Source organism: Aspergillus ibericus (genome assembly GCF_003184845.1).
Source record: "Aspergillus ibericus CBS 121593 unplaced genomic scaffold BO80scaffold_25, whole genome shotgun sequence".
Taxonomy (NCBI): domain Eukaryota; kingdom Fungi; phylum Ascomycota; class Eurotiomycetes; order Eurotiales; family Aspergillaceae; genus Aspergillus; species Aspergillus ibericus.
The window spans coordinates 245,180-270,494 of NW_020292123.1; the positions used below are offsets into that span (position 1 = coordinate 245,180).

The 25,315-nt window shown below is 51.1% G+C and overlaps 12 protein-coding genes across 12 annotated transcripts; 6 read left to right on the plus strand and 6 right to left on the minus strand.

Annotated features, from left to right (window-relative positions):
* Window positions 1-743: 743 nt before the first annotated feature.
* Window positions 744-1,793, minus strand: BO80DRAFT_409185 (uncharacterized protein; the record flags this gene model as incomplete). Its single annotated transcript, XM_025717875.1, has 1 exon — window positions 744-1,793. One exon carries the CDS (start codon window positions 1,791-1,793, stop codon window positions 744-746), a length of 1,050 nt encoding a protein of 349 aa, XP_025574287.1.
* A 1,467-nt stretch (window positions 1,794-3,260) lies between these two features.
* On the plus strand, window positions 3,261-4,859 carry BO80DRAFT_476979 (uncharacterized protein; the record flags this gene model as incomplete). The annotated part of the gene is made up of 2 exons (XM_025723247.1): window positions 3,261-4,770; window positions 4,837-4,859. The coding sequence occupies 2 exons, from the start codon at window positions 3,261-3,263 to the stop codon at window positions 4,857-4,859; spliced, it is 1,533 nt and encodes a 510-aa protein (XP_025574288.1).
* A 209-nt stretch (window positions 4,860-5,068) lies between these two features.
* BO80DRAFT_426047 (uncharacterized protein) lies at window positions 5,069-5,525 on the minus strand. The gene has a single exon (XM_025719664.1). The coding sequence runs from the start codon at window positions 5,500-5,502 to the stop codon at window positions 5,323-5,325; it is 180 nt and encodes a 59-aa protein (XP_025574289.1). The 5' UTR covers window positions 5,503-5,525; the 3' UTR covers window positions 5,069-5,322.
* Window positions 5,526-6,067: 542 nt separating this feature from the next.
* On the minus strand, window positions 6,068-6,826 carry BO80DRAFT_314416 (uncharacterized protein; the record flags this gene model as incomplete). The annotated part of the gene is made up of 1 exon (XM_025715058.1): window positions 6,068-6,826. A coding segment is annotated over one exon (759 nt), but the record flags the coding sequence as incomplete, so codon positions are not given.
* A 2,056-nt stretch (window positions 6,827-8,882) lies between these two features.
* Window positions 8,883-10,538, plus strand: BO80DRAFT_465686 (uncharacterized protein; the record flags this gene model as incomplete). Its single annotated transcript, XM_025722737.1, has 1 exon — window positions 8,883-10,538. The coding sequence occupies exon 1, from the start codon at window positions 8,892-8,894 to the stop codon at window positions 10,536-10,538; it is 1,647 nt and encodes a 548-aa protein (XP_025574291.1). The 5' UTR covers window positions 8,883-8,891.
* A 598-nt stretch (window positions 10,539-11,136) lies between these two features.
* Window positions 11,137-12,353, plus strand: BO80DRAFT_502878 (aromatic alcohol reductase). The gene is made up of 2 exons (XM_025724351.1): window positions 11,137-11,268; window positions 11,343-12,353. Exons 1-2 carry the CDS (start codon window positions 11,200-11,202, stop codon window positions 12,285-12,287), a joined length of 1,014 nt encoding a protein of 337 aa, XP_025574292.1. The 5' UTR covers window positions 11,137-11,199; the 3' UTR covers window positions 12,288-12,353.
* A 183-nt stretch (window positions 12,354-12,536) lies between these two features.
* Window positions 12,537-15,290, minus strand: BO80DRAFT_494407 (M1 family metallopeptidase; the record flags this gene model as incomplete). The annotated part of the gene is made up of 4 exons (XM_025723870.1): window positions 15,144-15,290; window positions 14,241-15,095; window positions 13,263-14,182; window positions 12,537-13,232 (listed from the first exon to the last, which is right to left on the minus strand). The coding sequence occupies exons 2-4, from the start codon at window positions 15,001-15,003 to the stop codon at window positions 12,537-12,539; spliced, it is 2,379 nt and encodes a 792-aa protein (XP_025574293.1). The 5' UTR covers window positions 15,004-15,095; window positions 15,144-15,290.
* Window positions 15,291-16,476: 1,186 nt separating this feature from the next.
* On the plus strand, window positions 16,477-17,469 carry BO80DRAFT_357967 (HNH endonuclease signature motif containing protein; the record flags this gene model as incomplete). The annotated part of the gene is made up of 1 exon (XM_025715863.1): window positions 16,477-17,469. The coding sequence occupies one exon, from the start codon at window positions 16,477-16,479 to the stop codon at window positions 17,467-17,469; it is 993 nt and encodes a 330-aa protein (XP_025574294.1).
* Window positions 17,470-17,906: 437 nt separating this feature from the next.
* Window positions 17,907-19,139, plus strand: BO80DRAFT_476996 (uncharacterized protein; the record flags this gene model as incomplete). Its single annotated transcript, XM_025723248.1, has 4 exons — window positions 17,907-18,297; window positions 18,352-18,638; window positions 18,694-18,864; window positions 18,921-19,139. The coding sequence occupies 4 exons, from the start codon at window positions 17,907-17,909 to the stop codon at window positions 19,137-19,139; spliced, it is 1,068 nt and encodes a 355-aa protein (XP_025574295.1).
* An 834-nt stretch (window positions 19,140-19,973) lies between these two features.
* Window positions 19,974-20,594, plus strand: BO80DRAFT_445984 (uncharacterized protein; the record flags this gene model as incomplete). The annotated part of the gene is made up of 2 exons (XM_025721524.1): window positions 19,974-20,165; window positions 20,283-20,594. 2 exons carry the CDS (start codon window positions 19,974-19,976, stop codon window positions 20,592-20,594), a joined length of 504 nt encoding a protein of 167 aa, XP_025574296.1.
* A 1,045-nt stretch (window positions 20,595-21,639) lies between these two features.
* Window positions 21,640-22,826, minus strand: BO80DRAFT_476998 (uncharacterized protein; the record flags this gene model as incomplete). Its single annotated transcript, XM_025723249.1, has 2 exons — window positions 21,640-22,562; window positions 22,778-22,826. 2 exons carry the CDS (start codon window positions 22,824-22,826, stop codon window positions 21,640-21,642), a joined length of 972 nt encoding a protein of 323 aa, XP_025574297.1.
* A 1,159-nt stretch (window positions 22,827-23,985) lies between these two features.
* On the minus strand, window positions 23,986-25,101 carry BO80DRAFT_445986 (uncharacterized protein; the record flags this gene model as incomplete). The annotated part of the gene is made up of 1 exon (XM_025721525.1): window positions 23,986-25,101. One exon carries the CDS (start codon window positions 25,099-25,101, stop codon window positions 23,986-23,988), a length of 1,116 nt encoding a protein of 371 aa, XP_025574298.1.
* Window positions 25,102-25,315: the final 214 nt, after the last annotated feature.

Here is a 25,315-nt window from a genome sequence, read left to right on the forward strand (position 1 = left end):
AGGGTACTGGAGCCACTCACTTGATCAGCATCTTCACTGCTGGAGCATGGGACATGGCAGGCTATTAAAGCACAGGGTACTCCGTAGAGTGGTAGGCTTCTAGTTACCTTCCATTCTGAATCTAAATTTTTTTTTTTTTTCGGTTTCTAATTTCTTGTGCTCTCCCTTGACAATAGTTTTCTATCTTTGACGCCTCCGTACCATATCAGACTTTGGCGATTGATATGTGCTGTGCGATTGATATACTCACTAGAAGCTCTATACACCTTTTGATGGAGTTCAGATCTCTTCGGAGTGATGGTAATATATATCTGCGAATCGAGCGATTCCAACTTGCCCTACCCGAGCCACGCATGGGACTGGGATTGTGAGAACCAGTGTTTCCATCATGACTTTCAGTAGATATAACGCCAAATAAGTTTCTATATGTGTTCCAATGTCCAATACCGAGGTTTTTCTCGCAACCTGGGCTCTTTATAGCCTGTTCTCATTATCCCTTGAGCACATACGACCACAGGGTGTGGAAAACAGGGCTTCCCGTCCGCTCAGCCGTACTTAAGCCACACGCCGGGAGGTTAGTAGTTGGGTGGGTGACCACCAGCGAATCCCTTCTGTTGTATGTATTCTTTTTATTTAATTGTTTTTATCTGAGTAGATGAGATGGTATGCCTATGAATACTGATACCGCCAGCTTTCATTGTTGAATATCATGCTACCAAAGCCACCCGACCACAGAGACACCATCAATGAGCAAACACCAACGGCGACGAATGCGCCTTCACCCGCTGCGCACTATAACTCACCCCCGCCACCTTCAGCCCTTTCTCATTCAGAAGCGTGATATTATCCCCCTGATCCGAGAGCACGCACTTCGGCGCCTCAAACACCTCCGATGCAAACGCATCCAACTTAGCCGTCGACGGCAACTTTTCAAATTCCCCATGCGAATTATGAATTTTCCACGACGCAAGCTGCAGGGGATGTTCGGTACAATTCTTCAGCTGATATTTCCGTGAATTGACAGAAACTTCTTCAATGGCGACCGAACCCTCTAAATGCTCTTCCTTCATATCCTCGTTAAAGAAATCCGCCCATGTCGTGCTGCCGATCGCGTGCCCGGATTGTTCATCTGTATGTGCAGACTGGGAGGTAAAGGTGATGAAGAGGCCGATCCATTTCTTGGCGCGCGCGAAATGAAAGATTAGCCCTCCGTCTTGGAAGATCCCGTCGTCAGCTTGGTATTTCGGCATGTTGCCTTGGTTCATGTGGATATTGTGCATTTCGGAGCCGGAGTTGGAGTTGGATCGTGACCCGAAGAGGTAGATGTCAGCGTGTTCGCGGATTGCGGCCTGCATGCGCGGTTCTAGGAGATCGAGTAACTCGTTTTTTGGGGTGTCGGTGTCGTGGACTAGAAGCCTGCCACTCGGGATATTGATTATGTTGTTTCGAATGTAATCGAGGCCTAGATCCGGGGTCTGTTGCTCGCCAAGGGGGTGGAATCCGCGTGGCAGATCGGCTAGCAAGTCAGTGAGGTGGTTCTCATCGAGATCTTCGTTGAACCAGTAGACTATGCGCGAGTCCTTGTCGACGGACTTGATGTTGATGGCGGCACGGTTGAGGCCGCGAATTTCCTTGCCGCTTCCGGTGTATTCGTGGTGGCATTTGTCAGAGTGTTTGTCTCGTGTTTCGGTGAAATATAAAGAAAGATGGGGGCTTTTGGGGTCTTGTGATGCGTGGTCGATGTTGTAATGCACCGGGTGGGCTCGCCATACTCCGTAGTCGGGGACGGGCATATTGCAGGGGGGTTAATTAGATTATGGAGAGAATGAGATGATTCTGGAATAAGTTGATCTCCGAAGCGAGAGCTGATGCAGCTGCAAGAATTGAGGATCTACAATCCTGAGGTCGTGCTGTGGTGATGATGAGCTTATGACGAGCGACACAGCTTTGGGTCTGGAACATCATCCAGAAATATACGAAGCGATACGCGGGGTAGCGACCTGTGCGTGGTGATGGGGCCACTAGTAGAGATGCTCAACACTCAGGAATTCTACTCTTTTGGTGATTAGTATATATATTTTCCTAAATGGAGAGTTCCCAGCTCGAGGCAACGACTCAAATAAAGATTGAGCATGGATACAACTGTCTCGTCGTTATTGAAATTCTCCACCAAGAGAGAAAGAGAGGGTTGGCTTGACAAGACGTTACCGAACCTTAAATAACTGACAACCGTGGATACATTCTACGCCAACATCGATAACACGATATTGTCCAGAACCGTATTATCGATTTAGGCTCGTATTCGATTTACGGATGATGCAGCCTGAATTTCTCTTTCTTTGCTTTCTACCCCTCGTTCGGCCCAAGATACAGCGTTTCTGCTTGAACCCTATATCAGTACCATTGACATGTCTTAGTCCGCGGCACACGGGAGGACGGCTACATCTGGAGTATGGCAGCTGTAACCTGCATTGTGAGATTAACGTCAAATTGATAAGAAGCATCATCCCGCGTCACTCCAGTCATGGGAAGTTGACAGTTGATAGATGGACGGTATAGATCACTCAAAATCTCAAAAGCTATAGCTGAACCTGCCGGTTCGACGGATGTTGAGGTTGAACGTATCCAACTGATGTGGATGATGTACGCCGGCTAGCTACCAGATGCCTGCGTCCACTATCTGAACCTGCGGAAGCCTTCCCGCGCAACGACTGACCAAGGATCCTTGGTAGTATAACTCCGGCAATCTGAAAGATTGTAGCCTAGAACGAAGACAGAAACTTTCTTTTGTCAAACTCGTGAAGTAGGGTTCGAGAGCAATGTAGCTTTCCGTCGTACATCATAACCTCTGCCAAGTCAGGCTGAGAAGTCGGGGACACACAACCCTATCTACACCACTGAGTTGGTAAATATGGTTTGAAGGTTGCCTAGATAGACTGAAGTTAAAGATCGTTCCATATCAGCCCGTATCTCGTATGCTCGTAGATGGCCTAATCTCGGCGGCTTTATGATTGGCGGCATAACCCGGGCAGTGAGATCATTTGTATACTGCCAAGGTGTATGACACTTAGAAAGAGCTGAATACGGGCGACGGAGCAGACTTGCATCATAAATGTAGGCAGCTGCTCCTAGATTCTTCGCTAATAGAAAACATTGATACTCTCGAGCGCAGATCTCAACTCTCACCTTCTTCATAGTTTGACTTCTCCAGCTTCCCATTCTTCAATCCATTCCATTCAGGGCTTGTAGCCTTTATCATAATGGGTATTTACGAGAGCGTCATCAGCATCTCGGCGGACGTGTTCCGGGACGCAAATGCTGAATCCATACGCAGACTCCTTGAAACCGTTTTCGAGCGCATCAAAAACACCCCCGACCTCATCAGTCCGAACTTACTCCTGGATACCGTGAAAAGCCTGACCTGGTATGTCCTTGCGACTGTATTCGGAACTGTGGGAAGCATCTCAAGTATCCGAGAAGCGGTATACAGAAATCAACTCAACGCACCAACCTTCAGCCTAGTCTGGGACCAGGCTGCTGAACTTGCGAAGTTTCTATTAGAGCTTCTGGAAGCTGCCAAATGCTACTATTTGGCGGATGGAGAGCGGGATGAGGATGATGAGCATGTGCTGTATGCGGAGTTCAATGAGTTGGACTTCTCGCAGCATATGAATCGTCATGCTGCGATTTGTCAGGTTCAGAGATTGGCGTTGTCGGTTATCTATATCCTCAAGAACCTGTTCAAGCCGGTAACGTTCAGTGAGATCAAGATGAGTGAGGAAAGTACACTTCAGAGTGATCGGGGTATAGAGCTGCGAAGAACCCATCAGACGAAGACAGTAGCGAGGTCGGCTGTGAATAGGGCGGAAGAAAGGAAAGAGACTGGCAGAGAGACCGGCGAAAATACCAGCGAACCGACCTCTGAAACGACCGGCAAGAAAACCAGCAAAAAAACCAGCCCAGACAGCGACGTCACAGTGGCCGCGAGACACGAGAAATGGTTCTTTGTGAATGGAGTTGGCGGCGAGATATACTGGCTACAACTTGCTTGCAACAAACTGCGGGCAATGTTTTCCCGGGAGATCGAGGGGATTTTCAACAGAGGCGACGGTCTCCTCTGGGATTTGATCGAGTGCGCAGGGCAAAGACGCTCACATGCACACGATTCCGATACAGATGGCGACATCGCGGAAACGGATGTGGATAAAATCGTTGGAGGCCAAAAGGATCTCATTGACTGCACGGCTAGCAGCAGAGAAGCCCAAGCGCTTCTTCTCAGTGAGCTCCGACAGGCGTTGGATAACAGTCCTCCAGGGCAATATATCATTATTATTGCCCATTCGCAAGGATGTCTTCTTTTGAGGAGTGTTCTGGAGAAGCTGATCATTGATGCGACTGCCGACTCCATATTGAAAAAAAAACTGAAGGAACGTCTCTGCGTTTTCACCTTTGGGAGTCCGAGCATGCACTGGAAGATCCAGGAGTCGTCGTCCAGTACTCCTGCAGATGCTCATATGCGGTACCTCAGTTCTCATGTCCTCCGCACCGAACATTTCGCGAACCGACAAGACTTTGTAGCGCAACTTGGTGTCTTAAGTGAGGGTTGCGATTATGGGTCGGACGAAATCTTTATCAATGAGGAGAAGGACTGGATTGGTCATCTATTCGGCACACAGTACAGTTTTGACCCCAACCACTATAAGAATACACATTCCCATCATTCCTGGCTTTTGGCTTGTCGATATGGACGGACAATTGAGGAGGCAAAAGGTACGCGCATACCTTTCTTATTAACTTCATCTGACATCTGCAGACAGTATGCTAATACCTTGTCAGCGGGACCAATCGACTCATCTTAGGGTGCCCTGGGACTACTTGGCGAGCTGCTGAAATATGGACCCTTCCGTACAGAATGTCCTGTTTATACCAGGAGTCAAAAAGTCGAACTATCGCACAATAAACCTCTGAACAATCAACTTTCTAACCCTCTAACCCCCCCCTCCCCCCGGCCTTCCCCCCCACCTCAACCTCCATAAAACAATTCCCCATCCCCCTACTCCCCACATACTCCCCAAATGCTTCACAAGCCCTAAACCCCAGTCCCTGATACAGTCTCCTCGCACCCTCAAAAGTCCCCCCACTCCCCGTCTCCAACCTCAACCACACATACCCCCTCTCCCTGGCAGCGCCCATAATATGCTGCACGATGGCCCGACCCACGCCCTTTCGCTGATGCGCGGTGACTGTGCGCATGGATTTGATCTCGCCTTCGGTGGCGGAGAGGTGTTTGAGGGCGCCGCAGCCGAGGAGTTCGGGGCCGTCCTAGGCTGTGTAGATGGTTATGGTGGGGTCGTGGTGCAGGGTGGCTAGGGGGAGGACGTAGCAGGTTGTGCTTGGGGTTGTGCTTGGGGTTGGGGTTGGGGAGGAGGATGAGGAGGGGGAGGGGGTTTTGGATTGGAGGTCGGTGTGGTGGTGGGTGAGGTCGTCGGGTTTGATGAGCATGGTTGGCTGGTGGGGTTGTGAATAGGTGGATTGTATAGTGTGATAAGAAGAGGTAGGTGGGCGATAGAGCTGGGTTGGGTGAGATGTGAGTCACGCTGGTTGATGTCACGTGTCGTGGCTGGATAAGGATTGGAGAGGCAGATGGGTAATTGGAAGATAGATGCTCGCTGGCGATGGGAATGTAAGCATGTTTTATTCCAGTTGTATGCTCTCCGTCGTTCTTTTTGCTAGCTTTGGCAGGTACATGACTGTCTGTCCCGACAACCCAGGTTTGGTAGCAAATTGCGAACAAATAGAAAGTTCCTATGTCTTCTATTGATTGCTCTTCTTGTGTTATCTATTCTTTCTCCGTGCAACGATAATCGTAGTAAAATCCACGGCATTAATCCTCCTCTACAATCCTCTGGTTGCACGCTTGTCCATCTTCCAACACAAACCAGACCAGATTTTCTTTCAGCAGCTGCACACGAGAAGCGTATCTTTCTTCCCGGATCTGCTCTCTGATCGGTACTATAGGATCCGCCGGATCATTTGATGCGTCGGGTATTCGACTTGAACATTCCGTTACACGTCGTATATGACGCGGCAGAAAGACCTCGTCGACATTATAAACAAACGAGTACGAATCCCACTTGCTTTTATCGGTCCATATGTCAAATTGTCGAATCAGTCGACGGCAGTACGTGGTTTTTGTGCCCTCGATAATGGGATAGTATCCGTAAATGCTGACTGTGTCGAGGTCGTGTGAGAGCGAAAACCCCAGAATCTGTCTGTGCAGTGATTCAGCACAGCCAGCCATGCGGGCAAGGTGCACGAGGCCGCGAAGGGCAATGGACATGCAGTGCGTTGCTTCTTCATCAGCAATGTCAGGGACCGCGAAGTCTCCCGTCACTAGTCCGACGAGGTAAGGGAAATAGATTTCCTCCGTGGCGGCGTAGAAAGATAACTTGTCGGGCTCTATCCCAAGCTTCCTCCGCTGAGCTTCAGTGAATAACGAAGGTCGAAGGCCGCGCGTGTGACTGGGACATGGTTGTGTCTCATAGATAAAAGTGTGGCTTTTCGCCCACAGATCGTCGTAACCATCAATGACAGACGCCAAGTTCCGTCTGCCTCTAATCACCTGGGCGTCCGCGCCAGGAAAGAGCAAAGGATGTAGATCAATCAGCAACCGCCTCGCGGATTGATTGCGCAAGGAGTTATGAAAGGCATCCATTGTGTCTCCATCCATGAGAGTGTTCTCTGGGATTTGAGACGGGCGCTGGAACAGTAGTTCGCAGAACTGGGTTTCTTCCAGCTCTGGGCCAATACTGGCTTCTGCCAGGAACTCATGCCCGCGAAACGACACTCTTTCACCAGTGGAGAAGAAAGGGGGCACACTGGTCCCAAAAACTTGTTCCTCCACCAGCCCTGTCACGTCGGGGAGCCCATTAACCGAGATGGGCTGAGAGGGTGGCGACCGAGTCAAGCCAGAGGGCTGAGTGGGCCCAAAATCCAGCTTGCCCGGCTGAATCCAGTTCATTATGCGGTTGATCGACGGATCGGCCTGAATGGGTTCCTTGACACAGCCAAGTAGTTAGAGACATCAGAAACCGGGGTGGGTAGTGGGGGTCAACCTGGACTCTATCTGGGACCGGGATGGTCCTATCACCTTGAGTCTGGGTGCCCTGGCCTGCTGAGTCGGGATGGTGAGAAGACATGATGATGATGAGATATTGGTGATGGCGATGTAATGATAGTAATCGTGATAATCGTGATAATCGTTATGATCGTGGTGGTGATAAATCTGGAGACTAGAATTGAAGTGAAGACGATGTTGATCCGAGCAGGGAGTGCAGCTGGCGGTGTTGGGATACGGGGGGCTACAGCGGTCAGAGGGACAACGGTCCACCGTAGGATTTGTGCTACAATGATCTCATGGTCTAACTGCCCCGCGCTCTTTGAAGCAAATGTGGCTGTCTTTCGTTATAGTCGAAGGTCCTCATTTCCCAAACGATTCCGTCGTGGCTCTGGAGACTAGATACAGGAAAGACTCATTCCTTGTCCGATAGCTCTCCAGCTTGCGTACATTCTATTCATCTGCTCGACCCCTCGATTCGCGGGTTAAACTCCATCTAGACGATGCTGCAATCGTTGGTCGAACTAGTCTATGCCAGTACCGCGGAAGAATGATCGGACGTCGGGCTGCATGAAGGAAAGGAAGGGTGGCCAGGATTAGTCTATCGAATGTTTTATGCATTTTCGGTGGGGTTGAGACAATATAGATGGAGCACAGAGGATAAAAACCAGCAGAACAGCGTGCAATACCTGTGTTACGGGTCTACCAGTATCCCCCACTCTACCGTAGGACTCCCAAGCCTAGATTTCACCCACCAGGCAAGCTAATATTGTTTATTTTGCAGCCAAACAAGAACCCAACGTCCTCTTGACCGCCAGCCAAACCATTCTAGCCAGTCTAGGCTGTGAATATGGACTTGACTACATAAAACACCTAGCGTTTCCGAAATATGATATGCACATGAAACCATCGCAGCCAAATGCATGCCATCATCAGCCCCGCAGTATAAGAAACACAGTCAACTGGGTAAGAAACACTCCCCTATCTACTATAAGAGTAGATGCTAATAAGTCTATAATTCCATCCCTATCCAATTTTTGAAGAGTAACGAGCTCACGATTAGTGACATCGGTTGGCATTGTATCACGTAGAACTTTACCTTTGAGAGGACTTTTTGTATTCTATCTGGTGACTTGGACTGGGATGTCTCGCAGATGAGCGATTATCTTCATGGAGGCTTCGTCTCACCCCGGACTGGCTGAATCGGTTTGCTGGTGTAGGTTTGAAGCCTTTAAACCCGATATAATAGTTAAGGTCGTGAGTCCGGCTCCGCGAGGGATGGTGCTAGATAAGCGAAACCATATCGACGGCCCCGTATGATCCGGTTGGATAATGGCTGAGCCGGGCCGGGTCATCCACTGGATGCAGTGGGGAAATACCACGCACATCAAGCTGGTCATCGCGGTAGACCGCTCACCATAGATCGTGTATTAACTTGGCAGATACTCCTAGGACTCTTTTCTTAATGTTCGATCGGACTTGCCTTGTGGTTAGTTCTGGATTACAGTATGACTCCAAGGTGAATGAATTAGTGTAAGCTGCGCTAGCCACTTTGGGCTAGACGAAGCAGGGTCTCTCCTTCCGCCAGGCTACCCGATGAAGCCATTTTGAGGGCCGTGTTACGCGTTAGCGGTAGCTGATACACCACATCCATGTCAGGCGATAGCTGCTGACAATCACTGACTGGCAGAAAAGACTCGCGTCAATCCCGTCCCCCGCAAGGGTGACCAGAGGATAACTAGATTTCCACTGCAGTGGGTTCATTCTTGCAGTCATGTCGCCGAAAACCACCGGGCGCAAGCGTGTGAGAAAGGCGTGCATTCCTTGCCATGAGCGCAAACGAAAATGCGATGCCAAGTATCCTTGCGGCAGGTGCATCAGGTACGAATACGATTGCAGGTACCCCGAGGGCAGCACCCCTGATGCTATGGGCGGCGGCGTACCAACTCCATCTCCAGACCGCAGTTCGATGGAGCGAGATCGCCACGAAGGCCCCACCGTCAGGTCCCCGGGAATCTTCGACGAGCAAAAGTTTCGATACTCCGGGGCGTCGGCGGTCACGGCATTCCCGCATCTCCTGGGGGCGGCTCTCGGTTCCGACAGCCCTCCAAACATGCGGTCGGTCGCTTCCAACTTTGGCATTCGCCCCGAGGAGGCATCCAACGCCCACGGCTTTTTGGGAAGTCTTATCTCAGAGGCGGAACTTGCCCGCTTTTCGAAGGTGTACCTTGAGGTATTGGGCCCCATCGGCGACTTGATGGACTCGGAATTCTACGCTCAGCGATGTCGGGATTATTACCAGACTGCCGGCAGCAACGCGGTCGGCTTTGCCGCCGTGGCCGCCGGTGTCGCTGCGCTCGGATCGTTCCTATCTCCCCAAAAGCACCCGCGGGAGTCAGACTTGGTGCAGTACGCCAAAGCCATCCTCGATGATCCGTCCTCCATGCGGTTGCATGGCATCGACCACATTGTTGCGTGGGGCATGCGAGTGTTTTACCTCCGGGCCACGACCCGACCCAGCAATACTTGGATCGCTTCGTGCACGCAGATGCACCTCTGTGAAGTGATGGGGCTGCATGAGGAAGAGAATGTCAAGAAGATAGCATCCACCGCCAGAGCCGCTGCCCTTGGATATGATGCGGACCGGCTGAGGAGAATCTTCTGGATCTCGTGGGCCGGGAATACTATGCTGTCCTATGAGTACGATCATTCTCCTGTCTGCTTTCGGGCCGTGACGTGCCAGCCTATCCTCGGGGTACCGGGGTCAGTAGCCGATCAGTTCGTAAAACTAATCCAGATCATTCCGTCGGCCAACTCTCCGTTCCAGCACGAATTGCAGCCCCAAAGTCCGAGCGAGGAGCTATTCAAGCGTCTCCGGGCGTTAGAGGAGTTCAATTATACCCATCCGTTCCTGTTGGTGACAAAGGCAGATCTTGCGTTTTGCTTCTATCGGCGCCTCTACCAGCTCGATATCCATGTACCGGACGATATCATTCAGCTCATCATCGGTAGAGGTAACGCCGCAGTGGAGGCGGCCAAGCAGCAAGCCAACGATGGCTATCTGTTCTGGAACGTGATCGGCAGTGTTTTCCAGTACACCTGCATCCTGTTGGCCATGGATACGCCGACGGCTTCTACGCACATCGACGCCGCATTCGAGGGCTTGGAGGACCTTGTCAAGGCGGTCGATACCGGACTGACCCGTGAAGCGCTGTCAATGGCGCGACATCTGCTTAGTCTGAAGATTGCAAAGAAGCGAAAGGAGCTTGCTCAGTTGGAAGCTGTCGAGGGGGGTGATAGATTATTTCAGGAGCCATTGGCATCCGAGGCCAACCCCGCGGTGCCAGACATAGGTGAGGGGGTGGACTGGAATCAGTTCTTCATGGAGCCATATTGGGATCCTGACTTCCCGCTTTTCTGACGTTGTTGTAAGAGTAAATTATTGGATCGTCGTATATTCTTAGATGGAACAAGTCCACATTCACTTATGATAGCTTGATACTAATCTTGGAACGTAATCTTGCATTTGACTTACTTCTGTACCATGTTCTTGGACGCCAAACAAGTGTTGGGTGGGACGCAATGGAGTACACGTAATCCGTGCTCTTTTCACAATTTTCTATCCTGATTAACTGAAGATTGAGATGCTCGGAGCTTCAAGAGTCCGATGGCGCGAGGTGAATCAGCCTTGTGCGGCTTTATGTGCGGCTATTGCGGACTTGGCTTCCTACCGCCGCACCAGCCAATCAGACGGCCCCAGCGTGCGGCCTCTGCGGCTGCTGCGGCGAAGAGGGGGCTGTCTCCAATTTGGCTGATTTCGCCCAGCGCTGTATGTCCGGTCGAATCAAGTTCCGATTTCTGACCTAGTTGGCGCGTATATACTAGATAGTGGAGATCTGTCCGAGCTCGAGTACACAGGCTGCCATGGACTAGACCCTTAGTAAACTACACACAACACTAGGTTTGAGAATATAAATAGGCGGACATCTCTGCACCGGACAGACATATCACACTCACCACTTCCTTCCTCACAGGCACAAGTCTCATTCAACTACTTCCCATCAATACTTACATCCACCAAAATGCCCCGATACGCCAAAGACCAGCCCGCCGGCTTCACCAACACCATTGAACGAGTCGCCATCGTCGGCGTAAGCCCCCCTTCCTCCCCCAAACCCTTCAATCCCAACATCCCCATGCACAACCCAACTAACATCACGCCCAGGCCGGCGGCACCATCGGCACCCACATCACGACGGCCCTCCTCGCCACCGGTCTTCACACCATAACCGCCCTCACCCGCCCAACCAGCACCACCAAACTCCCCCCGGGCATCCACATCGCCCCCGTGGACTACACCGACGAAAGCACCCTCATCGCCGCCCTACAAGGCCACCAATTCCTCATCATCACCCTCGCACCCACCGCCCCGCGCGACACACACAGTAAACTCGTCCACGCGGCCGCCAAAGCAGGCATTCCCTACATCATGCCGAATAGCTACGCGGGGGATATCGACAACGTCAAACTGAACGAAGATACCCTCCTTGGCCCTGTGGCTCAAGCCCAACGGGCCGAGATCGAGGCATTAGGTATGCAGTGGGTCGCGCTATGTTGTGGATTCTGGTACGAGTATAGTTTGGCTGGGGGGGAGACGCGATTCGGGTTTGATTTTGCGAGGCGGAGAGTGACGATGTATGATGAGGGGAGGAGTGTGATTTCGACGACGACGTTGAAGCAGGTGGGGAGGGCGGTGGCGCGGGTGTTGAGTTTGAAGGTGCTACCCGAGGATGAGTTTGATGGGGGACTTGCGTTGGAAGGGTTTCTGGGCAAGGGGGTGTATGTGAGGAGTTTTGTCCTTACTCAGAGGGATATGTTTGAGAGTGTGTTGCGTGTGAGCGGGACGAGGGAGAGTGAGTGGGTTGTTGTGAAGGAGGAGAGTAAGATGAGGTATCGGGATGGGTTGGCCCTGGTGAAGAGGGGGAATATGGCCGGGTTTAGTAAGTTGTTGTATGCGAGGGCGTTTTGGCCGGAGGATTCGGCGGATCTTTCGGGGAAGGCGCAGAATGAGGTGTTGGGGTTGCCGGAGGAGGAGTTGGATGAGGCGACGAGGGCGGGGATTGAGTTGGTGGAGGAGTTGCAGCTGCGGGTTGAGAGGATGGCGGCGTAGTAGTATCTCATATGGGGTTAACTAGTTGATGTATGTATTATCGCGGGATTACTAGGCGAGAGGTACTATTTAAGAAGTGGTTCTAATCCGGGTTTCTCATTCAATTCTCTCGAAACACCAAACATAAGTAAAGCGGCCAATATTACTCAAGACCTGATATCCCCAACACAGAATCCATAAAACAAACATGTGGTGCACCTAAACAACCATAACCTAACCACCTCTTACCTTAGTAACTCACGACAAAACTCACCCCCAACCCCCCCCAGCCCTATTCCCTCCCCTCCCCTCCAACCACCTTCCCACCTCCTCCCCATCCCTCTCCACCCACCTCGCCTTCATCCGAATCTCATCCAAACTCTGCCCCACCGCCCGATCAAACCCCTCCGTCCCCCTCTCCCGAAAAAACGCCTCCACCTTGTCCCGCTGCTCCTCCGTGCTAAACCCACTCGTACACAACCCTACCACCATCGTCAGCACCACCAATCCAGACGATAGTCGCTCCTTCACGACATCCCAGTTGTCCGTTATCCACGTCCACAGCGCTTCAACCCCGTTGGGATGCGTCCGGAGAGTCGTCATGGGCACGTGGATATCTTGGAGCCGGACCTCATCGCTGAGTAACACGCATGTGGTGCGGTGTACAAGGTGCGGGTCTCTTGCGTAGCCGAGGGCTGCGAGTGCGGTGATGCGGTCGTCGCTTGTTGGTGCGGTGCGGAATTCTTCCAGGATGGTGTTGTATTCACTCTCTCCGCCTTTCAATAGAGCGTGTTCGAAGACAGTTGCGCGCAGGTCTGGATGGATGGCTGATCGCTGTCCGGTGCGGAATGCAGTGAACATGTTGTCTGCTGCCTGTTGGGCGATTTTATCACCTGTTAGGACGGCCCGGTTAAAAAGAAGGGCTTTGAATTGTCGGGTAATGTGACTGTCATGTTCATCGATCGTCTAGCCGAGCTCGTGGGCTTTGTCGTGGACGAGGTCGTTTTCGAAGGCTAGTAGGGCGGTTTGAATCGATGGATCGTGTAGCCAGGCGGCGTGCATGGTTGCGATGCTGGTCAGGATCTGTTTCCAGACGATGTACTCGTGTTCGTGTTTCAGGGTGGTGAGGAGGGAGAGGATGTCGGGGGTGTGTTGGTGGCCGGCGGCTGCTAGGGCTGTTGCGTCGGCGATGAGTCCGACGCGGTCTTCCACGGGGAGGAAGCGTTGAGCGGCTGCTTCGCCGAGTTGTTTTAGACGGTGGGGGGAGTAGGCGGTTCGGTAGAACCCGGTGTGGTTTGCGTTGAGTTTGAAGAAGTTTAGGTCGGGGATGGGGAAGGTCCCTTCGCGAGTCGTGAGCATCAGATCGGTGGTGATGCCCTCTGTGGTCCGTAGCCCTAATGAGACTGGGTAGATGGTGCCATCCTCCCCAGGTTTGAGGTCACCAGTTGCTAGGAACCGCGTTTGGCGCACGTGGATCGTATTCATAGTTTCATCCTCCGTGACTGTCAAAACCGGGAACCCAGGCTTTCGCGTCCAAGCATGCATCATCGCCCCAACATTCTGACCACTCGCCTCTGTCAACGCCGCCCAGAGATCCTCCGTCGTGGCATTCCCATACGCATGTCTCCGGAGATACAACCTCACCCCATCCAAGAATACCTCCTCTCCCAGCGCCCCCGCAATCATCGGCAACACACACGCCCCCTTCGCATACGAGATATCATCGAATATCTGCCCAATCTCGTCCTCTCCCCGCAACGGAACCTGAATGGGATGTGAGCTCCGCAACCCATCCAACGACAACCCCCGCTGTAACTTCTCGGCCACATACATCTGCCATACCCCCCATTCGGGATAGAATGCATTGCACGCGTACCAGGCCATCCAGGTTGCGAAGCCTTCGTTGAGCCATAACCCTAACATTGTTATCTCCTAGTCTATAGAGCAAATATTAAAATGATGGGAAATACTAACCATCCCAATACTCCATAGTCACCAAATTCCCAAACCACTGATGCGCCAACTCATGCTGCACGAGTAACACGACCCGCTGTTTCGAAGTCACCGGACTAGTCTCCAAATCGAGGAGGAGATCTGCTTCGCGGTAGATAACCAATCCCCAGTTTTCCATCGCGCCAACGAAATCCGGCACGGCCACGATGTCCATTTTCGGGAGTGGAAAGGGATTGTCGAATTGTTCGTCGTAGAACGCGAGTGTCCGGGCCGTGAGTTCCAACGCGAACGATCCGAGCCGGGTGAGATCCGTGCCAATGGTGGCGAAGAGACGGACTGGGATGCGGTAGATGGTTGTTTCGAGGACGGTGAGTTCGCCGACGAGAAAGGCGACGAAGTAGGTTGACATTTTTGGGGTGGTGTTGAAGAGGACTTTCTTTTTGTCTGGCTGGTGGGTGGGTTGGATGGATTTGATGTCCATGTTACTGAGACAGGTGAGATGTTTGGCTGCGATTAAGGTGATGGAGAAGGTTGATTTGAGGGCTGATTCGTCGAAGCAGGGGAATGCACGGCGGGCGTCGGTCGGTTCCATTTGTGAGACGGCCAGGAAGTGTTTCTGGCCGGATGGGTCGGTGAAGCTGGATCGGTAGAATCCGGCCATGCTGTCGTTGAGGAGGCCGGTGAAGTAGAGAGTGAGGGTGGTTGTTTCTCCGGCTGGGAGGGGGTCGTGGAGATGAACTGTTACGGTTTGGTTGCGTTTGGTTGCGTTTGTTGTGTGAGACATTGGATATGCGCTGGCTGGAGACCTCGGGGTCGCGGATTGTCAGGTCGAGTGCGTGGAGAGTGATTGATGTAGTCTCTTGTAGGATATCAAGTCTGAAGGTATGGCATTAGATCAGTCGTGTACCTAGTAGCTAAACTCACCTGATATCCACCCTACCCCGAAACGTGAACAACTCCAGATCCGGCTCTAATGTAAGGTCATAATGAGTCAGTTGGACATTGCTAGGGAGGCGGCCTGATGCTGTCGTATCCATGGTTAAGTAGTGGTGAAAGAGTAGTGGATGGAAGTGTCACAATTGTATCTTTCCTGTCAGAAATATAGACACCGGCGTACTATATAGCCAGCCAGTAACTAGGCATCTGCATTTCATTAATTAACTGATAACAAACCGGCACAGAACCCTGTCTATATAACAATACTGTCCAATGACTGCCTATAGCCATATCAGCCGGAAGCTTATCTGGAAATTAGTGAGTCAGTAATGACAGGGGTTGGATGACGCGAGGCTGAGATGCCTTTGGCTTTGACTCGCATTGCCAGCTCCATCAGTATAGTAGCATCTTCAAATATGTATTTGAAAAGTTGAAACACGCATTAGGAGGAATATAGCCAGTCTCTAGTGAATGCGTTCCGGGATATGTCTCTCATAATATATATCTCATCATTAAGGTCTCACTGAACGGAGAGGAAGAAGGAAAAAAAAAAAGGAACGAAAGAAAAGCACAAGAAAGCCCAGGTGACAAGAGATCGATATAATCTGATGCCATGTCTATAGATCCCAAAGCCAAACTTCAGGCGACAGGTGCGCATGACCAGAAGGTGCATATCGTATCGCCGGTCAGTACTTGACGAACATAATTTCTTCTTTGACTATGCATCTAACTCGCGAGTGAGATGGCAGTCGACATAGGTTGAAGTGTCTTCTAGCTCTCGAAGAATTATAAATGATCAACTTGGACATTTTCGCGACCAATTTCAGCCAGGGGAGATAGTAGACGCGAAAATCTAAAGACAGCCTCATACTGAAACCTAATAGATCGAATGGAATGTAAAGAAACATGTCATTTCTAGGTCTAGGTCCGAAAGAACTTTCCAGAATGATACTTCTGAGGTTCACTGAACTAGATGTGAATGGATGTGATCCCTTATATACTCTATACTTCTCTCTCTCCTGATCGTACGGAGAATTACGCGGATACAGGCCCATACCAACCTAATTACTCGGGATGTGTCATACCGACTTCACGCCGCCAATCCCACACGCCTCTCTCTCATCATCTAGTTGTGAGGTCGCCAGTCTCCCCAGGATCCTCCATCATGGCTGGACAGAAACGAAAAAAGTTAGAAGATGCCGCCGCCTCTCCCGCCCGCCATATTCCCACCCCCCATCGATCGAGCCGGTTGGCCGACCGTCGCGCAAGAGAAACTACAGCTTTAGCCAGGCACCGGCAGCGCCCCACAATGTCTACTGACATGGACGACAACGCAGGGAAAATCCAGGACACGCTCGTAAATGAGCGCCTGGAGCAATACGATCATAAAAAGAAGGAGACCGTGGTCAAGTGCCTCCAGTCTTGTGTCTCTTGGTTCCCGCCTGGGGGGAGGGCGTCTCTGATCAGAGACATTCTGAAAGCGGATTCGGACGAATTCCTCTATGACGTTTACGACACTCTGATGACGGGTCTTCTTATCCCGATGAAGGAGACATGTAGACAGGCGTCTGTCTTTGCTTCTCCCCATTCCAAGCGAGAAGCAAATGTGGATTTGGTTGCATCAACGATCGCTGAACCGCAATACCGGAGTACGACATTCCGTGACACTTTGTTAAAGAGGGACGATTATCGTTGCGTTGTATCTGGGCATGTAGACCCCGACTATTACGAGCAGATGGGACTGCCGGAGGATGTTCTTAATTCCGATCTCGAAGGGGCTCATATCATCCCATTCTCGTATGCATCCTGGAGAGGGGAGGGTGTACCAGACGACGCTCCCAAAGTTTGGGAGGTGTTATTTCGTTGCTTTCCGGAGGTGAGAGGGTCTACTCTCGAAGTCGATACAATCAACTCGCCAGAGAATGGTCTCACCCTGACGGTGAATCTTCATCGTGCGTTCGGGAGATTTAAGATCGCCTTCAAGGCAACGGGTATCAAGGACCAGTATGAGATCAAGTCATACAAACGTCTGAACTCTGTCGAACTTTCGATGATACCAAAAAATCGGTTAGTCACTTTCAGACAAGCGGAAGGCCACAAGGACATACCGTTGCCAAACCCAATACTTTTGGATTGCCACTATCGCATCGCCGAGATTCTTGATGCTAGCGGCCTTAGAGAAGTGATTGAGAGAAGTCTCGATTACTGGGACCAAATACGACGGGATCCGCAAGCAGGGCAACTGAGAGAAGATGGATCAACCCACCTAACCAACTACTTGGAAGCCGCCTTCTGGTGGGACGTGGGCACATAGTACAGGAGGCCGGTATCTCAGCGGACTTCATTCGGCTAAGGAAGTATGACTGGACTAAACTGGACTTGGCATGACAGATACATTCTAGCTTGTTTCTGTGAATGAATCTTTCCCTCTCTCTCTGCAAGCACTGAGCGTAGTCTTGCATGGGGAGCCCTCTTATTCAGAAAGCTGCACGATTTCCATAATCTCCGACCCCCTCCCACATATCATCACCATATTCCAGCCGCGTCCCAATACCCTCGAACGAGCACCTGCACATGATTCTTATAGTCTTCCATCATTATCACGTACCGGCAGAAAGCCTACTTGCCTGAGTCATACTATGACATTATCCCACCTCATTCTAGAATGATCCCGTCTCTCTTTAAACTGTTCCCGCCTAACCTTTACCACTTGACCTCCTCACTCACCATTTTTTTGCAATAAGAGCCACAATGCCTTCGGTAAAGCGTACTATCTCACTCTGCAACTTTGAAGCGCCCCCTGGGCCCCGGCGATCTTGTCGTCTTACTCAGGAAGAAATTCGTGGTACCAATCCCCGACCTCTAAGCCCTAGATCATCACCATCACCATCACCATCACCATCACCATCATCACCACCATCACCCGATAAATCATGGCCAGCGCTAAAAGAACAAGCCAAGGAGCGCCTGAGAAACTACCACGATGCCGGTCAAGGTCTACTAAAAACCTGCTTGCACTCCTGCCTGACATGGTTTCCGATCGACAGCCGCCAGGGCCTAGCAGAGAGCATCATTGAAGCGGCTACCGATGAGTCCCTTGATGTTCTCTACAAGGACCTCCTGGCGGGTCTCTTTATACCGAGTGAGTATCTAGGATCATGAAAGTTGTCCGTCCTGTAACTAACTGTCTTAACAGTAAGCATTTCAAGTGCAGCCCTGCCGGCGTCTCGGACCCCTCTTCCTCCTATGCTGCAACTACTTATGGACGGAGATCCCGACCTCGTTCCCCTGGAGAAGGATGCTTCCCAGGCACGGTATGAGACTGTTCGGGATACCATACTGGAAAGAGATGCTCATGTTTGTGCGGTGACCGGATGGGTGGATACGGAATATCATCGGAAGATGGGACTCCCGACGGAGATTCATTCTCAAGTCGAGGTGGCTTTCATCATCCCGTTTATGTATGGGTCGTGCCGGCGCAAGGTATTTTTCACCCTTTTATGCTCTACACTCCTGGATTGTTGCTTATTCGAACTAGAATCTACCTCAGGATTTCGCGAATTGCTGGGACGTTTTATATCGGTGTTTCCCGGAAGTACGACGGATAGGTCTTTCAGCCGAGGGAGTTGACTCACCGGAGAATGGCTTTGCTCTCATATCATGCCTTCGCGACGCCTTCAAGAGGTTCGCGATGGCTTTCAAGCCCACGGTGAGTGTGGAGCTGAACATCATCCACAACAAGACTGTACTAATGTATCCATACAGTCCGTCAAGGACCAATACGAGCTGATCATGTACCAGAACATTCGGCACGATGAGAAGCTCTTCATCGGCAAAACTCGAACGGTTAATTTTCGACGAGCGAAGGGTTGTCATGCGGTACCGTTACCCGATCCAGCCCTGTTCGATTGCCACTATCGTATCGCGGAAATTGTGCATGCGAGCAGTCTCGCAAATGTCATCGACGGGCACAATTATGAGTAGTATAGGATGGGACAGGATCTAGACCTACGAGAGCTGGAAGAAGATGGTTCGACGGATATAGGGAGATATCTGCGAACTGCTTTTTGGTGGGCTGATGAGCCGGAGTCGGATGTCGGTGATGAGCCGGAGTTTTCTGGCGGTGGGCCGGAGTCTCCTCCTGTCTGCAAAGACCCGAGAGCTGAGACCGTGGGATTGAAGTTCTTCGGAGGCACGCCATCTGATCTGTTTGATATGGGCGGTCTCGATGGAATATATGAGCATACTTCATAACATATTGGGAGAGGTATTGGATTATAGGCAGTGAACATGGTAGTCAGAGAGGTACAAGGTTGATAAATACGATCGCGCTTGGAGTCCTGTTCTTTATTGTCTGTGTTGTGGCCTCTTTTCTTGATTTGTGAAGCCTTCTAGCGCTGAGAACTTCGAGTCATATGTCTTGCCGAAGGCTAGGCATGTGGTTGGTGTAAAGTATAAGTATTTTGATTAATTCGTCTATACATTCCGCACGTGACTTGATATAGACATTGTTATTACTCACTGCTTCAGCCCAAGGGCGGGAGGGTAAGGGCCTTCTAAAACATAGCTTGAGACCGTATGTCTGAAAGTACTACGTTTGCAGGTGCTGGACGGAGCCCCTTGAGAGCCGGACCTGCCTCCGGGACAGCGCCTGCTTCGACAAGAGATACCCGGCGTGCCTTCCCCAGATACACAGTCCCGCCCATCGTAGTATTTAAGAAAGCTCCTTGTAGCCACCAGGTTGAAAAAATCATCCTCCATAGCCTCTGATTTCTGTGCTTAAGCAACGAACCTGACAAAGTGCCTCGTCAAGGACTGATGTACGACACCCTGTTCTCGATTCGAGATATTGCCCAAGGGCCCATGGTCCGCGTCGACCAAGGAGGATTACTCGAACCCGTCACGGCGAGAGAAATGCTTGAGCAAGCGGTCGATTCAGCTACGGAGGATTGGGGTATGAAGATAGCGCTCGGGGATTTCACCAAGTCCGACTTGGAAACCTACTTCGGAGTCAGTTGCAGTTCCGAAACCTTTCCAGAGACCAGCCGCAGGTTGCGGTTCCAGAATCCTTAGCTACCGGTCTGGCAAGATTAGAAAGGGTTACGAGACGGGCTCCTGACAATGAAGCGCGGCAAGTTGGATCTCATCCTTCTGACTGTCCTTTCCGACTTCTTAGCGTCCTTCGACAACGACCAGCATCCCGCTTTGCGGAGGTCGGAGGAACTGAACATGCAATACGAGACGAAGCTTGAGGGGTCCGTTTACGGGCCCTTTGTTAAGGTGCACCTCGATGGACGCACGGATTACACCGTGTTCCACGGACCACCAGCCGATTTCAAAGCCAATTTCGTCTACGTCGAGGCCAAGAGGGAGGGTACAGTCTCTTGCGGAGAATACGAACTTCTTAGTGCTATGGCATTAGTTCAAAGAAAGAGGTAAGACGGCAGGCAGGAGTACTCCGGCGTGTACGACATCCTGAGCGACGGTGACCGGTTCGAGTTCTATCATCTGGGTGACCTCCACCATCTCACGCGGAAAGGAACAGTGGTTATAACATCGAAGGAAAATGTTGGGATAACCGGGTGGCCTTGACACAGCCACTGACAGCGACAATGTGTGCCTGGGCGCTACGGTGGGATCAGTAACCTAATCGCGGTTGCCAGACTACCAGCGGCAAATCGCCTCAAGCGACAGGGGAAGCCAACGTGGACAACTCTCCCTGTGCTTCATCTTCTAATTACTGTACATACCATTGCAAGCTCAGAATAGCTCGGGAAGTGACGTTCATCCCTAATTCACTTCTGGTAAGCATTTTCCCTCTCCCCTCCCACAGTCCCTTATGTCCATTACAGGCTTTCTTTATTTATACGCCCTATTGCATTTTGCCTCTGCATAGCGGCACAGATTACAGCCAGCTAAAGTTTTGCCATAGCAGAAAGTCTCTCAGCGCCATTCAAGTATCAGGTCTTTTAGCACTACTTCAACTAAACTACACATTTGCCGCTGCACCGGTCCCCTCACAACATTCCTCACTATTTTAACCCTCCTGCGCTCCCTTCTCCGAAGACTTGCCTATACGGAAACATTGATCCGCTACTATGCTCCCCTCTCGTCAGACCTATAGCGCAAAAGAGCATCATCCAACCGTAAAAGCATTTCATGCACAGAGGGTTTCAACTGGCCCCTGGATGTTACGCAAAGATCATCATCTTGAACCCTTGAGTGCACGGAAGGCAATCTGAGCGATGTAAGACCGATTTGTTTTCTCATGTTTATCGGTTGCATAAACAGACATAGCAAGCTGACTCCATCAGCAGGAAGGATGAAACCAGATACAGAACACGATATCGGCCAGACTAAGGCATGAGATGGTGAGAGCAGATCTGAAAGGCAAGAACGATGATCAGTGCAATAAATGCCGCAAGGTCTATGCGGAGTAGACAAGACAGCGATGTGACAAGATTTCAGCACCACTCTGATCGCCTCAAGGCTCAAACGAGAGGCTCTCATCCTCGGAGTCCTCCGAGTCCTCATCAGACGAATCGTCAGATGAATCATCTTCAGAGACGTACGTCAGTCCGAATCGTTCCGCAGATAAGTCCAACATATCATGTTCCCGATACCACCGAAACTCCTTTTCCCATCGGAGTCGTCGCAAAACACGCTCCACCCTGTTTTGTTCTCGTTTTGTCTCCTTACTCCACAGACGTTGGACCTTGCTTCGTCGTAGTCGGGGGTTATTCTTTTTCTCAACCCACTCATCAAAAGTCCCTTCGAGGGATACGACGATAAACTCAGACATGCCCAACTGCTTGTCAATCCCCATCCGCGAATTGCCCGGAAATGCATGTTCCTGAAACCAGAAGTCATGTCCACGGGTCCCGAAAACGAACGGATAAGGACTTTCCGGAACAATGGCTCCTGAGTCAATCAGGTATTCCAGATCCTGCAAGCGGATCAGACCTTCATGGCACCCACATTTTATGTAGCTGTGTAGTGGGCCTTTCTTGATATCGGGGCCCACGATGAAACTTGCCCGTGAGGTTGGGGGCTGGTGAAGGAACATTCGTCGCCAACTGGCTTCCGGGCGAAGGTATGCCTCTTCTTTTTCAGTGGAGATTATGTCGGGAAACCATGCACCGATGTATGCCGGGCGTGGACGCGTTTTTAACATTCGGGCAATGAATTGCGGCCATATAATGTCGAGGAGGAGCGGGTTCTTGGTCCGTGGCTGGCTCGACGCTGTCGCGGTCGATTGGGGAAGGAGGAATAGGGCGGTCTGGAGCCGCGGAGAGGTTTTGATGAGGTTGTTCCAGAGATGAGAAACCCGGGTGGAGATTAGCAGGGTGTGCATGTCCAGGTTTAGGAGTATGGATTCTAGTAGTTCGGGGATGATGAAAATCCGGGCTGCGTCGGGCGCCCGCGTGGGGGGGGGGGGGGGGGGTGGATTGGCGATGAGACAGACATGGCGGAATGGATGGATGTGGTTGATTGAGAAGGTTAAGTTGATCGCGGATTGAAAAAGGCGCTTTTGTAGTTAAAGCTGTGCTGGAATTCATGTCCATATAGCATCATCATTTCCATCAGAGTGTCGACATAGATGACCTCATGGAATGGTAGACCAGTAGGCTGCGTTATTGGAGGGTTGTACCAAGGGTGATTCATTGTCATTATTCCGATGCCGCGTTCAGGGCCCTGTAGCGGCTGACTTCGGGATCAGCGTCTTAAGATACCAGGAAACGGTTCAAGTACTGTGTCAAATTGATGTTATATCTGAAGATAGCTGTCAAAGAGGGTCGGAGGTCCGTTGAAATAGCCGCCGTGCAGTACCTATTGAAAGGGAAGTTGCGCCTCGTTGTCCTGTCCCTTGTTGACAGGGAAGTTACGCCTTGCGTGCTACAGCAGATTGCAAGGAATGATAGTCAGAGCACAGCAATACCGGCTAGGCTAGAACCACGCTATATTGAGCTTATTCACGGACTGTGTGATTTGCGTTAGGAAGACGGTAGAATCTTATTAGTCTATACCAGCTCGTCAACAACCTCATTAGATATCTTATATACAGTTATTTCACGTTCAAGGGTCGTCTTACGAACTTACGAAAGATCCTATGTAGGATTCCGTGTAAGACCTCATGTAGACCTGATATTCATATGAAAAGGCCGGCCTCATACAAAGCCTTAGAAAGGGGTTAACAAAAACGCTTATTCAAATACTATAACATCTACATATTCCAACTCTAGATAATATCTCGTACATACGACCACAGGGTGTGGAGAACAGGGCTTCCCGTCCGCTCAGCCGTACTTAAGCCACACGCCGGGAGGTTAGTAGTTGGGTGGGTGACCACCAGCGAATCCCTTCTGTTGTATGTTTTTCTTTCTTATTTTTGTCAATTGTTTTTTTGCGTCGTGGAGATAGTTGTAGATCAATTTACTGATTTATCTTGGTTGGTTGTTGGTTGATCTTCATCCTGGTTTCTGGGGAGTGGGCGGAAGTCAAGCAGTATCCGGGTCAGATCTATACTCTGTAGCACCAGCCAAGAATCGTTCCTCTCGAATTCTATTTTCACTTTTGTTCATTTCCTGTTGCAATTCTCTTCTGCTAAATCGAAAATGTATTAAATAGTAGCATGTGAAAAGCCATACCCCATCCATTTCCTCAATCGCATCCATCATACAGCCTTAAACCCGCTATTCCACGAAAGGATCTAACCCAGCGGTAAACAAGAACTACGTTGTCATTCCATCCTAAGCAACCATTTGCCTCTTATCCCTATCTCGCAGAGTTGTATCACACCAATAAACCCCAACCACGATACTAAAGTAAGTCAACGACCATTATTCGGCGACCGTGGCGGCAATGGCTCCCCAAACGAGCACCCCATCACACAAATCATATCATCGAGGGTATACACCCGCTGATACTCTGGTAATGGCCCTATCCCTACCTCCTCCCCATCCTCTCCCTCTTCACTTCGCCGCATCAAAACACACAAACTCGTCTTCGGAAACTGCTCACACGCACTCGACAAAAAGAAATAATGATCCCATGTTACATTTACCTCCTCGAACCCGGAATACCGGTGCAACTCGCGTCGGAGGTCCTGGAAGTCCACCCGCTCCGTCTCGTCGAGTTGATCGCACCATTGGAGGTCGGATTCGACGAGTAAGTGTTGGATTTGGGTTGTGGTTTCGCGGACGTGTTGCATCCAGCCGGTTTGGTAGAATTGGTGCCATTGGGGGGATACATAGTGCAGGTTGCGTGTATGCCAGGTGCGATTGGGGCCGAAGCGGATGTGCAGTGTGTGGAGGAGGGGGAGGTGTTGGTGGATCCACGGGAAGAGGGCTTTCCAGGGGGAGAGGAGTTCGTTTTGGACACGAGTGGCATGGTGGGTGATTTCATCCGGGGTGAGATTTGGTAAGTTCCCCGTTGACATGCCGCAGTTTAGATAGACGTCCATCCAGAGCTTGAGGTGGTGGATTTTGCTGCTGATGGTGGGTGGGAGGGAGGTGAGGAAGGAGAGGCATTTTGCCGGGGGTGCGTCGAGCCAGATTTTGTTGTGGGAGAATAGGATCTCGAGGGCTTCGGGGTGGATGGTTTTGCAGGTGAGGAGGAGGCCGAGGGTTAGTCGGGGTCGAGGGGTTCGTGGGCCGGGTGATTGGCAGAGTGGTGTGGCGTCCCACCAGCGTTGACGGCTTAGGCTGTAGCGGATCCAGAGGGCGCCGTTGTCCGTCACGGTGAGGAGGTCTTGGTAGATTTGGTTGCGGAGTTCCCGGGGGAGGCGGAGGAAGGGGAATGGGGTCGTGTTAGTTGCTGTGGTTTCGTGGGCGTTGTTGGTACCGGTGCGATGGAAGAGACGGCCCAGGGTTTTCAGTTTCCGTTGATAGATTTTCCATTTCGGTGGTGGTTTGCCTACCGGACCCTTTTTGGTGTGGAGTGTCATGGTGGACGAGGGTTGGATCATTGGATGATGGAGTCAGATGGAGTCGGATGGAGTCAGGGGTTGCGGATTCACCCTCAGCCTTGTCGGCCCCAGCCCCGTCTTAATGAGGTTAGGTTGTATGCTAGGACTCTCGGCATCCTGCGGGTGTTAGCGGTGAGATGTCATTCTAGTAGTGATGCTGCGAGAAGGATCGCGGTAAGCAACGGAAGTAGGG